Source organism: Buteo buteo, chromosome 10 (genome assembly GCF_964188355.1).
Source record: "Buteo buteo chromosome 10, bButBut1.hap1.1, whole genome shotgun sequence".
Classification (NCBI taxonomy): Eukaryota; Metazoa; Chordata; class Aves; order Accipitriformes; family Accipitridae; genus Buteo; species Buteo buteo.
The window spans coordinates 10,842,347-10,855,943 of record NC_134180.1 but is presented as its reverse complement, the minus strand read 5'-3'; the positions used below and the strand labels follow the sequence as shown (position 1 = coordinate 10,855,943).

The 13,597-nt window shown below is 50.9% G+C and overlaps 1 protein-coding gene across 1 annotated transcript in view; it reads left to right on the top strand.

The window, feature by feature from the left end:
- Positions 1–13,597, top strand: part of PAPPA2 (pappalysin 2) — a 93,979-nt gene that overhangs the window by 78,741 nt on the left and 1,641 nt on the right. The window contains exon 21 of the mRNA XM_075037543.1: positions 13,051–13,149. Within this exon, the coding sequence (XP_074893644.1) occupies positions 13,051–13,149 (99 nt within the window). The remainder of the gene's footprint in view (positions 1–13,050; positions 13,150–13,597) is intronic.

The following is a 13,597-nucleotide window of genomic DNA, read 5'->3' as shown; positions in this document are numbered from 1 at the left end:
AAAGCTGACACAGGCATGAGGTAAGGTACACCAGACCGACCCCAGCCTTTCCTTTTCTATGGTTCCTGCACTTCACCTTGTGTCTGTGTCTTCAGCAAGAGATCCCATAGGGAATGATGAAAAATGCCAGCTTATTTGTGTGTGTGTGTGCGTGTGTGAGAGAGAGATAGGGTCTAACTTCCTGAAGTCCCAGCATCTCACAGTCACAGTCACTGTCTTCTCATTGCCACCTAGACATGCTCACAGCCAACATTACCTCTTTCTGTTCCTGGATGCTTGTCATCCCCTTTTACTCTTAGAAAGAAATCCTAGACAGCAGTTTTAGTATACAGGAACTTAAGAAAGCCAAAATCTTGCAGTGTCCTACCAAAATATGGAGACTCCATGCTCTTCATTGCCCTTGTAGACTTTTTAATGCCTTTTCTGCTTTCAATTAATCTTTCATCAGGAATGAACAAGCAGTACATAGTCTTCCAGCTGAGGTCTCACCAAAGCCCTGCACAAAGCTTCCTTGTGCTGGAAATGTCTCTTTTGATAGGACCCAGGACTATATCTGTTATTTCTGCAGTTGCGTCTGTCTGGCAGGTCAGAGATATCCTGAGGTCAGCAAGTACGCCCAGATCTTTCTCTACCTCCTTTGTTTCCAACTGATGAGCTCCAAGCTAACAGCAGATGTTTTACCATCAGTACAAGAGCTCACCCTTCAATTTTATACAAGTGAATGTCATCCTGTTTCTCTCTCTAGTTCTTTGGGTCATCTATTTGTCAGATATCCTGATCCTCCTCTCTGGAACAATGCCTTCTTCCTCATTAGTTTCATCATCACAGGCCTATTTTTAAGGTCACAGTCACTCACTGTAATACTAATGAAGATTCATCCTCGGATAGTTTCTTTCACCCTGATGTTCTCCTTTTTGATACAGCTCACAGCTGCCTCCTCCCTGTTCTCCTCCTCCTCACTTCTCACATGTCTTTCATTATTCTTTTCATTGGGTTTTCTTCTACAATGCTGCAGGTTGTTAAGGTTGGACTGATAAGCCAAGTCTTCCTAGATAACTTTTTTTCACATCTGTTTTATAGTAGTCATTGTCTTGCCATAAAGAATAACTCTTAACCAAAAGCGTCTCATTCAAAGTATTGCTCTGGGAGGTGCTGCTCAGCACTGGGAAGAAGGAAGGTGTTACCAGTCTCCCCGTTTGACCACAGAAAATGCCCTGAATGTTGTTTCTGCTTCATCTGTGCTGGCTTCCATCCTCATTCCTATTCTTCTCCTGCTTCTGTCCTTGTGACCAAAAGCACTGCAGTTCTCAGGGGCCATTTCACTTGGGACCCAATCTCTTGTGGGATGTGGGGACATCAGACAGCAAGAGTTGCATAGAGATGGAATATAATGTGTAATCTGTCCTTGCTGTGTGGTGCCCCCCACCCCCATCTCCTCTTCATGTTCTCCCCTTCATTTGTCTGCACAAGAAATGTTCTGCCCCTGCAGAACATAGCCCCTGCCATTTCTGACATGGTTCAGCTTGGCTTGCCATGTCCATGGAACATCTTAGTCCCAGGTTCCTCCTCATTTCACAGTAATCCCTCACTGGAGGTACCTCCTTTAGGAGCCCAGCCTCTGCTCTCCATTGGGCAGGGACATGCTGTTCCAGTGGACTGCCCAGGTCACCTCAGGTCTGAGTAGCCCCTTGGAGATGCCACTGTCTGTCCACTGACTGCTGAGCCGGTGTTAAATGAAGCAGCTTTCTCATCTGGATGCCTTAGTGAGGAGAACAACCCTACATAAGAGAAATGCAGGCCTCCTGGCTGCTCGTACTGTTTCTCCCTGGTGGAGGCACTTCAGGCTGGGGCATGCCGGCAGTAGCCAAGCCTCAACCTTCCCAGCCCCAGCTGGACCCCTGCCTCGCATTGGAAAGTTCAGGTCACCACGTAATGGTGTTAGAGGGATTCTCGCTCATGTTTATCGTATACTGGCAGCAGATCAGCCTGCCTGCTCATCCCTCTCACTCCTCTCCCCACCTCCCTTCTCTTTCCATTAATCTGGTCGTCCGTCTGCCTCCTGGTCTCTCGCTGCACCTTGCCAAGTTCCTCATCCCCGGAGCAGGGAGGCACGTAGTTCAGCGGGCGAGGGAGGGAGGGAGGGATGCAAACCTTTCCAGGAGCCCGTCAGGAATACAAGTTAGCACCGAGTGTGCTTTGCCTCTCGAGGGCCAGCAGAACATCTCCTCCCCTGCCATCAGTAGAAAAACAGATGGCAGCATGGGGGAGGTGGGGGGAGAGAGGAGGGGGCTTGGGGCTGAGTGGACAGGGGAGCAGAGGAGGACAGAACCCCCTCCTCCCTGCTGTGGTTTGGGAGAAGGCGGTCATGGTCCTGGTGGTGTGCTCAGTGCTGTGAGGGAGGGGTTTGGAGCATCTGGGGCAGGTCCTCCTAAGCCATCCCGAGGTGGCCACCTCTCAGCTATCCTCCTCCTGTGCCCAAGAGCAAGTGAGGCTGTTGACTTCAGAGAAGACAGCATGTACAGTGATCCAGGTTGCTCCCTTGGATTATTCCTGCCATGGTGCAAAATAGTCCATGCATGAGTGTAGCTGCTATAAAGCATCTCCTAGTCTGTGCAACTCACTAGCTCTGCACCCCACTATCTCCCACCACAGGGGCTCTGTGGTTCACACTGTGGCTGTGGTTTAGGTGAAAAAGTTCGCTTATTTTATCATCATCGTGTTTACCCAGTGTTACTCACAGGATGGAGTAACCATCGCTGTCCTGCTCAAATACACTCAGAGGAAAGCAAGCTGCTCTTCCAGCGATCAGAGTGAATGTGGGCAGGCTCTTCTGGGCAGCCTATACATTGTGGAACATGCTGACCTCGCCCCGACCTCCAGCTCTGTTTCATTATTGCATGCAGGTAGCAAAGGGTTAATTGCAAGGGATTTAAAAGAGCCTGCTTTGGGCAGACCACGGGGAGGCAGAGCTTCATACTGGTATGGTAGGAGCTGGACAAGAGCTACTACAGCTGTGGTCTGCCTTGTAGGGTAGTAATTCCCTCCTGATACAACTCGGTGTCTCTCCGGTTGCGGCTGGCTCCGCTGTGCTTTGCTCTGAGCAGCCCCACCTGCACGCTGGAGGAACATGCAAAGACTTTGGCTTGAGGTCTCTGCCTCACACCCTGGGTGAAGATGGGCCATACCAGAAAGCTGTTGTGAGCATGAGCTGCTAGGAATTTCTCAGGTCTTGCCTGCATGAGGACAAGGTCTCACTGCCCTTGTGCGTGCTGCTGGTCATGTTATCACGATCGTAAAACACTAATCCGTTGCCTGTTTTGTGATTTTCCTGAGATATTACAATGGAAATTATGAGATAGGGATTGAAGCATGTTTGTGGTTGCAAGTTGTTCTCGAGTCTCTTGATCCAACAGGTAGTCGAGGACCCCGATGGATCCTTGGCTCTTCACACCAGCATGCACAAAACCCTCACTCAGCACGTATGTGGCTTGTGTCCAGCATTTGTCAGCTAGAATTAACCCCTTTGAAGTCATATGCAATAGGGACAGTGGGAAGCCTCATCTAAAATCAGGGTTCCGCTGTGCTTTAATGTGACAGGAGACAGGGTGCGACTCGCTCCCCGGGCAAAGCGCTACAGCTGGAGTCCAGCTGCAGGCAGCTGCCTGTGCTCCTCACTGCCAGTGGGGCTGGGGACCCTTGAGTGTCCCTTCTCCCAGACCTGGGTGCACTCTGAGTTTGTACCATGGCAAAGCTCAGCACAGGAAACCAGGCAGAAACATGATGCTGGTGGGATACTCCGCTCCGGGAAAGAGATACTCTTCTGCTCTTCTGGGGCTTAAGGCAACAAGGACTAGAGGCAACCCAGCTTCTCCAGGGAGACTCTCTAGAGCAACTAGGTATCACAGCATGGCCAGAATTTAGTCTCTTGTGATGCTCACATCACCAGTCTCGCATCTCTTTTCCCCGTGGGAGCATTTAATGACCCCTTTATCCAGCCTGCACTCTTCCTCTGTCTGCTGTCTGGCTTTGAAAATGCAAAGAGGATCCTACTGAATGTGACTGCTGCTCTTGCAAGCAGGTGAGAGGTAGACTGCATGACTGCTATTCCTTCAGGAGTCTTGCCAAAGTCTGAAGCCTTTGTGATCCAGGTGACCAAACTTGACTCGATGAGTTGCCCTAGATTCTGGTACATTCAACTTTTGGATAGTACGCAACATGTTGGCCTCCACATCTCAAGAGGATGCAGCGGAGCAATCAAAATGATTAAGGGGATGCCACAGCTGCCCTTCAAGGAGACCCTAAAACATCTGGGACTCTTCAGTTTGGAGAGCAGAAGAGTGCTGGAGGTTTGCCAAGTCACAGAGGTGCAGGGTAAGATGGATGCAGAAGTGGGGAGCACTCACTGAGACTGGCAAGGGGTTTATTTCAAACAGGTGGAGGAAAGTGCTTTGGACACAGTGAGCACTGGACTCTGAAACTGGGTGCCACATGAGGCTGCAGGGGTGAGTAGCAGCTTTAAGTTCAAAAAGGGATTAAACAAAGTAGTGGACATCAGGGCCACAAACAGATACTGAAAGGACTAGGCAGGGCTATACCTTCCACCAGGCTTAATGCAGCAAGTGCAGACGGTGGGGGAGTACAACGAGCATGGACTGCAGGTAGTGGTCACTTCTGGATCAGACCCAGCCCCTGACTGGTGAAGGCAAAGCCCTTCGTGCTGGGGAGGTGGAAGGCAAGATTGGAGCTCTCTACATACCTGCTAGGTACATTTTCATACTGCTTTTGGCATGAGCAGCGTAGGCTGCTTAGCATGGGATAAAGCCTTCCAGGGGATGAGCCCAAAGAAACCTATTCCTTTTCCAAAATCTCAGTTGAGGCATACTTTTCCTAAACTGTGAGATCATCTCTGTCCCCTGCACACATGTGGAGTGTGATTATAGAAACATCATTTTCTTAAGAGACAAAGCAGAGGGAAATAAAATGATCATACAGCAGCATGGTGCAAGGACAGGGGACAGGTGCAGCTCTTCTGCCTACAGGTACAGGCTTACAGAGCTCTGAAAAATGGGGGCCTTTTGGCACAGGTAGGACCACAGCACCCAGGCACACTACCAGTGCTGATGGAGACCCAAAGAGGTGGAAGCAGCCTCAGCTCCCCCAAGCCACATTGTGCAGGCTGGCCTGCACTTGGGATGCTGTGACCTACGACTATTTCTCTGCCCTCTCCAGCTCAGGTGCTATCCCTCCATCCCTGCCCATGTTCCGCTTTCCCCTCTCCCAGCAGTCACAGTCATGTAGCTGGTGACACAGAGGGAGTGGAAAGCCACTGAAAGCACCTACTGAAATAAAAATCAATGAATCGCTTCTAATAATAAACAAACACCCCCAAGCGTAGCCCAGCCAACTGCTCTTCCAACACGAATATTCATTCTCCTTCAGCTCCTTCATCCCTCGTACATTGTTTTTCTTTCTGTTTAAGATCTGTAACAAGAACTTGGCAGAAACCAGATACAAGTGGGTCAGGAGGCCCTTGTGGTTTTCAGGGCTTGTTTTCCATAACCCGTTCTATCCTGCAACATATTTTGCACAAACAGCTTGGCAGAAGATCTGATCCATGGCAGCAGGCGAGCTGCTGAGGGCAGGATCGCAGGCTGGTGCTCGTGGCCTGGGAAGTCCTGGCTTCTCTCATGTGTGCAGCAGCAGCCCTGGGGATGGTGAGGGCAGGAGACCCATCTCTGGGAGCCACCATGCTTGCCAGGAGCACTGTCGACACACAGCATCTTCCTCTGCTTCCCTTCACTTGTTCTTTCCTGCTTCTGTTTTTCTTCTCCTGTCAGCACTGAGATCGGGGTGTAAAAAAGGACAAGGCCAAGGACCCCACCATGAATACATCATGGACACAGATGCTTTTATGGAAATAAAGACCTACTCTGATGTGGCGTTCATCTACACCAGCTTTCCAACCCTTTCTTCACTCTTGTCCCTGCGGACTGTGCAAAGCGCTTTCTAGGTCACTGTCTGCTGAGACATGGGGTCCCTGAGGAGCAAGCCACAGAGCAGGACACGGATAAAGAAATGCATCCCCATTCAGTAGCCCAAAGTGCCACATACTCACTTCTGCAGCAGAAGTGTGTCCAAGCCAAATCCTGGCCTGGGACACAGAAGCACTTTCAGACACCGTGACGGCAAAGACCTGCTCTCCCAGTATGGTCACCTACAGCAGCATTCAGGCTGGAGACCAAGCAGCAGTCTAACCTCTGTGCTCTCCATCCCCCTTCAGACACTGATCCTGTCCAAATTCAATCCAGGTTGATTCAAACGGGGCCCAGGTGTTTGCAGGAAACCCATGTCCAAGGGACCCCCTTTGTCCTGAAGAACACCTAGAGCTGCATACCAAGACTGCTGGGAGCTGGGCTGTTGCTTGCCTTGGGTGCGGCAGTACAAGTGATGGCACATAGGCTGAAACCAGACAGCAGGATGCCGCCTTGCAGTCTGTCACCTCTTCCTTGAAACATTCCTTTGAGTATATGGAGTACTTTCTCAAGCAAGAAACCTCTGTTTTCTTAGTGAGGCCTGGGGAGAAGGATGTTGGAGCTGGAGCAGATGTTCCTGAAGACCTGAGATGTGATGAAAGTGGTCTGCACGCTGAGCTGATGAGTGAGTGGCTCAGGGACACCAGTAAGCTCAGAAACAATTGGCATTTCTCTATTTTGCTTTCTGGCTATGTCTGAGGTGACGGGGCAGGTCCACGATGTTCCCAAGTAAGCCGTCCTACAGGCATGTGGCTCCAGGGGACAGCTGCCATGGTTCAAAAGGAGCAGAGGGACAGCTCAGGGGACAGAAACTGGGAGACACAAAAATGGTGGATGAAGCACTAGGTCTGTAGGAATTTGTTTCTCTTTTCTTCAGGCCAGTTGGTCCCAGGTGCCACTTGCCAAATTTCTAGAGCTCTCTTCCTCTGAGCGGTGCTCACCCTGCCTCCCTCGCTGTGATGGGCCAGGTAGAGCTCGCTTGCTGCTTGGAGTGGCTGAGGGCAGTGAGGCATCCCAAAAAGCTTTTTGAGCAGAAGCCAGCCCTGTTCCCTCTCTGTCCCTCTCTGTGTTTTTCAGAGCTGATTTCCTCCTTGCGTGCCGGAGAGCCTCAGGAAGGAGAGAGGGAAAGTGAATGTGCTTGGGGTGTTGAGGGGGGGAGAAGGAAAAAAAAAAAGACACGCTGCAACAGAGAGAGGGCCAAGAAAAATATTTAATCCAAACAATGAACATTGTCATTTCCTCCCACAGTCTGCATTCCCAGTCAACTTCCCTGGGCAAGCAGGGGGAGCCAAGAATGGCCGGGCTCTCTGCCTCACCAGTGTGAGTGTGCGTGTGTGTGCAAGGAAAGGGATGTGTCCTGGGGACACTGGGCTATAGTATCACTTTAACTAGCTCCTGCCATGTCTGTGGCTGAAGGGACTGACACCAGCCCGTTTTCTGTAGGGAAACAGTGGTTTGGAGCGATGTTGGAGGGATGTGGGCAGGGATGGGAGGGGTAATTTCCAGGGACCCAAGCTGGGGTGGTGGATGCATAGGGGCTTTAAGTGAACCAAACTTTTAACAAGGCTTTGGGCACTCTTCAAGTCCTCCCAGGGACCTCCCAGAGCTTTTGAAATATCTTGGCTAGTGGCTGAGGTGGGAAGGAAAGAAAGGCATCCAGCTGGGAGAAGCTGCCCTCTGCCTAGCTCTGGCCAAGGGCTGCTGCAGCCTTTTCGTGCTTTCCTTTCCCCACGCGCCCCTGCTTGCTCCCCCCACCATGTGCAGCAGCTTGCACATCTTAGAGCCCTGAAGCTGCAGCAGTCTCCAGCCCTGGGGCAGCTCAAGGTTCATGTCCTGTGGTTCGGCGAGTCCTGGTTTGGGCTGACATCCCTCTGTCACCAATTGGGCTGGGGTTTCCAGCTGTGTTCGGTGAGAGCCTGGCCCTGGTTACTGCTACTTTCTCATTTCTGGTGCTGAGCACATGCTGACACTTTCGGGGGCTTGCTCTCAAAGACCTTGCAAGGCTCCTGAAAGACCACAAGCACAGCGAGGGGAGACACTTCCCCAGCAGAGGTTTACCGCCCAGCCCTGTCCCTGTCTCCCCTGCCTTGCCATCTCCCTCCTGTCTCCTCCAACTGATCCTTCCACCACTAACGACTCATCCATCGCAAGAGCAGAATTCACAGCGGTGAAGCTGATGCACAAGGCGTGGGTCTGATGGCAGCCGCAGCTTTTCCAGGGCCAGTCCCTGCCTGTCTCCCCTGCCGAAATGACAGATCCCCTGTTCCTCTGGAGCTGCTTGGAAAGTGAGAGCTGAGAAGGACAAAGACACCTGACCCTCAGCTGCAGGGTCACATGTGGTTGTCTCAGCATGCAAAGGGTCCAAGGTCAATGCCCCAAATACCAATGCCCAAAGGGAAGGACGAAAGGACAGCAAAATCCATGCTGACTTAGAAGCAGCGTGAAAGCAAACTATGCGCCCTGCTTGGATGGGAGCAGCACAGTTGCAAAGCCCAGGACCTGTGCAGCCTCCCAAAGGCTGGGGGGAAAGGAAACACTTTGCTTTTTAAGGCTGGACCTCATTCCCTGAAACTGGGATCTGGGCTTTCTCTAGCTGTGGGCAGATTGAAATTGCAAGCACTTTCCATCCCGACAGCAGTGCAGGAGAGTCTTTTCAGCTCTTCAGTTACACAATTGACCGGGTGCTTTTTTCCACCTTCCTCCAAAGCATCTGGAATGGATCATCGCCAAAAGCAAGGTACTGGGCCTTCAGGTCTGCTCAACCAGAGCAAAACCTGCATTCCTGGGAAATAATGTTCATCAAATGCCTGTGATGCAGCACCGAAGTATGTATGATACTGATGGCGTCTGTGATTTATTCTTCATGCTCCGTCTTTCCCTCACTCTGTTGCACCCTTTCATGCTCTTTCGCAGTGAATCAACCTACACGTAAGATGGATTTGAAGAAAAGTGTCTGGACCCTGCCTGCTTCCCCAGTGGCACTGGGAGCTCCCTGCTGAGCAGGCCAGCAGCCCCCCAGGAGGGAGCCAGCCAGCTTGGCCCAGGCCCTGGGGCTCCGCAGGGATGGTGGAAAAACACCGCGTGGAGACGGTACTTCCTGCACGGCATCTCCTGGAAGCCTCGAGACAAATGGTACTGCCGAGCCCTCTGAGATGCTTCTGCCTGGGATATGGTGGGATCTAACCAGTCTTTCTCACATCCTTCCTTTGCCTGGAATATTTTTCCCTCTATTTTTTTTTCCCCTTTAATTTTTTTCTCTTTTCATTTGTGCTGATTCCCGGCTTTGAAAACGCGTGGGTTTTTAGCCTGTTTAAATTGCCAAGCACTTGATTCGCGGTTACTATTTTTATGCCGGCAGTGCAGGGCTTGGGCCCAGCAGTGCCAGATGCTGCACCTCCACGTGCTAACACATGCCCCGCTGAAGCTCCTGTCTGAATAAACAAGGAAGATGGATGGCGCGAGCGGGGAGATTTGCTGACGCAGCCTGGCTGCCGCGGTGGCTTACCACCTAGCCGAGCAGCTCCCTATCACTTAATGTGGTGTGAGGCGGTTGCAGCAATGACCTTATTCATTTTTTCCCAATTTATAGGAGCCATTTCAACCAGCCCTTTTTCCCCGCACACTGGAGGATGCATATTCTGGTGACTGAAACCCAGCTGGCCATTTTCCTGGATCACATCCATTGCCTTCGTATGGCATGGTTGGGCACTGGTGTCTTCTTTTTTCTTGTCAGCATCTTGAAACATTGTCGGGTGTTCCTGCAAGTCACCGACCCAGGCAAACCTCCCTTCTCTCCCTGCTGGCATTGCTTTCTGTGGAGCCACACGGCCCAAGCACAGGCTGAACAGCGTCTGTACGGGTTTTCCTCTCACATCACGTGCTCTTAGTACATTGCATTGCCCATGTTCTCCCTTGCCATGATTCTTACAAGACTAAAATGAGACTGATGCAAGTACGAGGGTGCCTGTGCCCTCAAGGGTAATCCACCAGCACCTTACTTTGCTCTTTCTGCTTGCAAAGATGAAACCAGCTGGAGATGCTTGTGAAGGCGAAGCAATGGGAGTCACTGTGTCCTCCAGGCACTGGGTGAGGAGCAGGGACAGCAGTCCCCAAATCCTGCGCCTGGCTCTCTTGAGCCTCAAATCCAATTAGTCATTTTTTATTTTCCCCTCATATGTTTTTCCAATGTAATTTGGAGCATGAGTTGTTAAGTTTCCCCAACAAGTGTTGCTATAGGAGCCTGTATTTGTTTAGGGTGGGGTACGGGTTCCGGCAGATTGAGAGGAGGGGGCAATTAGCCCTAATAGGTATAGAGAGAAACTGAGAGCCTCTCCTTCCTCGTCCTGTCCCTGACTCTGTCCTCCCCCCACCTTTCACACAAGATCTGGAAATCATTTCAGACCTGTGCAGCCGGGATGGGCAAACCTCCCCATAATTGTATGGAAACTACCGAAGCGGCGGGTGTTGTTTTGCCAGTGAGTCATGACATATGGAGCAAAGCTCAAGGAAAAACTCCACCGCGTGGAAGGCTGCAAAAGCAAATCACACCCAGAAGAGCTCTTCTCTGCCAGTGACTCTGGCCAGTCCCCTGCCTGCATCCCTGCACCAGGCAGTCCCAGCATCCCTGTCCTGGATCTCCTGGTTCTCAAAGCTGCTTCATGGCTCAGAGGCTTTCTTTGATCACCATCATTTAAGACCTACTGATGCTTTTCAATGGAAAAGGAGTGTTAACCTTGGCGAAATTGCACCCTGGTCTCCTCTGGACATGGTTTGTGACAGCAATGATGGAAGCCAAATCCCTTCTTGGTTTTGAGTGAGCTACCTAACCCAGCTGTGCCTCAGTTTCCCACCTGTAGGAAGGTGTGCTTGGTCATCTTCTCTTGTGAGATCTTCCAGGAAAATGTGATCTTTCTGTGGCTGCCTGGATTTGGCCCAGGAACTGTGGTACTGATAGCACAGTCAGACTGGGTGGTTTGTCATAATCTGCTGCTACTTCCTAAAGTGACATTAGCCTGCATTGAGCCCATTTCTGTTCCTTGTGAGTCATGATGACAAAAAGCTACATCAGTTCCCTGGTTTTGGTATGGCTTTTTCCTCTGATTTATTGGCATTACCACCAGTCCCACATGTTGGCTTTGGTGCCGTGGATGCAGGGCTATTGCAGGGTGGTGACATTTTTCAGCTGGTTGTCATCTGTTTTAGGGGTGCTACGGGCAAGTGTCCATCAAAGGCTTGGTCCAGGTATTTTCTGAAGCCCAGCTGTTGTTTGGGGCCACCAGATCCAGTGAAGCAGGTCAGCTGCTTCCATGAGCAAAGGGGTGGCCAGGTTTTCACCAAGAGCCCTTTCTGATGACAGCAGTCCTCCTGGAGGTTGGCCATGGTTGCTGGGCCAGTAGCTACCATCACAGAGCCTGGAGCGGGAGAAGCATTTCATTACTAATCACTCAGTTAATGAATGGCCTCTCCATTGTTAGCACATTCGGCTGTTGCTTGGCAGTGCTGATGTGTATCTGTGATAAATAAACCTTGGCTGCAGATTGTTCCTGACAGTTCATTGCAAGTGCTTCACATGCATGTTGTTTGGTTGCACCAGTCACACAGCATTGTTTCTCAGCCCTAGTTGGCTGCTTCCCAGCCCCAGTTGCTTGTTTCTCTTCTCTGATCAGATGACTCATGTAGCTAAACAACAATAAAATGGATTTTTGAATGGCTGCGTGTGCCATTTAACATTTCTGGATGGAGAGCTGTTCTGCTGCAATAGCTTTCTGTTTCCATATTAGAGCTGAAAGTAAAGAAGACTTGTTAGTGATAGAGCATTTATCCGAGCTGCACCAAGGCAAGCTGGGATCTGCAAATCCCTGGTTGTCTAGGCAGACCTGACAGTGACTCACAGGAGAGCAGCAAAGGGCACTGGGCTGTGCCTTGCAAAGAAGAGCCACCATTATTTTGGCAATGCAAAATCCCCCACCACTCAACGATACAATTTCTTTACAGATGGTGAGATTTGGGCCACAAAGAAAAGAAATGAGGAGGAAGATGGCCAAAACTGAAGCTGGAAGGTGGCCAGGTTGCCACTATTTCTGGTTATCAGTAGGCTGGTGCCCTGTCTGCTCAATCAAGAGTTGGATTTTGCCTGCAGGGAGCTAGTGCTTAATGAAGACCCCTTCTGTTTGTCCCAGCTGGCCACCAGATAAGTAGCCTTGTAGTCCAACCCAGCAAGTTTGGTGGAGTCATGTACTAAAGCCTCCAGTGGAGAGTCTAGAGGAATCTGGGGACATTTTCCTGAGGGTCAGAGCCAGAGCAAGAGCATTCTGAAAAAGGCATAGTCCTTGCAACCAAGGCTTGCCAGTCCTTGGCTTGCCTGGAGTGCAAGTACTTCTGGGAGACTCCTGGCCTTGCTGAACCTTTCTCATTGTCCAAGGGAGACATAGCACCTACCTTCCTGAGATTGATCCTCTAGCAGGATGCTCTACCAATCTTCATAACAGCCTCTCTGTACTTAGCTGCCCAAGCCAGGTCACCAAGCTCAACTTCAGAGTCAAGCTCTTTTGGAGGAGGGATGTTGGAGAGAAGAGCTGGGTCAGCTTCTTACAGAGCCCTGCCCCAGCTGTGAACATGCAGAGAGCTGGATTACAGTGAGGTGGTGAACTGACTGCTAGTTGGGTGGCAATGGACTCTATGGAGAAGCACTGAGTGAGATGAGAATGGGGACTTGTGGCTTTCAGGTTGGAGCCGTCTCTAGCGATGTGGATTTGCTTTCTTGCTTCCTGACACAATTCCCTGATCCTTGAGATACAGCTGCTGCCCTCCGAGCACCCAGTTCTCCATACACACCATCCAGGATACCAGTCTTCTGGTGCCCTTTGGCTTTGAAGAGGGGGTTGTGTATGGTGGAACTGGGCCTTAGCCCTTATCAGAGGTGCACAGGGGCCTTGCTGAGGACATGGGACCTCTGCTTTTGGGGGCAACTTTATGCTTTTGAAAAACCCTTTTAGCAAAGACTGGTTTCTCTGCCTAGCCCTTCCAAGCAGACGGCTGGTGCGACACCATCAACAACCGGGCATACTGCCAGTATGACGGGGGTGACTGCTGCTCTTCCACACTGTCCTCCAGGAAGGTAAGTGAGCATCTTCTGTGGTGCTGGCCAGGGTTTAGGATTAAGTGGTGACTGTTAGCCATGCTCTTTGGCTTTACTGGCCATGGAACCGAGCCTGCAATGCAATTCTCCCATGAACAGAGAACAAACCCATGATTTTAAACCAAAGCCAGCTGAAGCTGATAGACATCATCCCACTGATTAACAGCGCGGTTTGGACTCAGGCCAGCAGGACTGAAAGCTCAGCCCAGCTCCCACTGAGGTTCACGGGATTCCCTCTCTTTTTGGGAAACAAGTCCCAAAGGAATGACTTCCATAGGATGTAGTGCTAGCCACGGTGAGTCAGAAGTCACCTTGTCATATAATTGAGCAGTCTCAGGGGATTTTTGGTATGGTCCATTGGCATCCACTATAGGCTGTCTTTCCCTCCCAATTCTCCTGGGGAGGGAAGGAGGGAGGAATAGCGTGG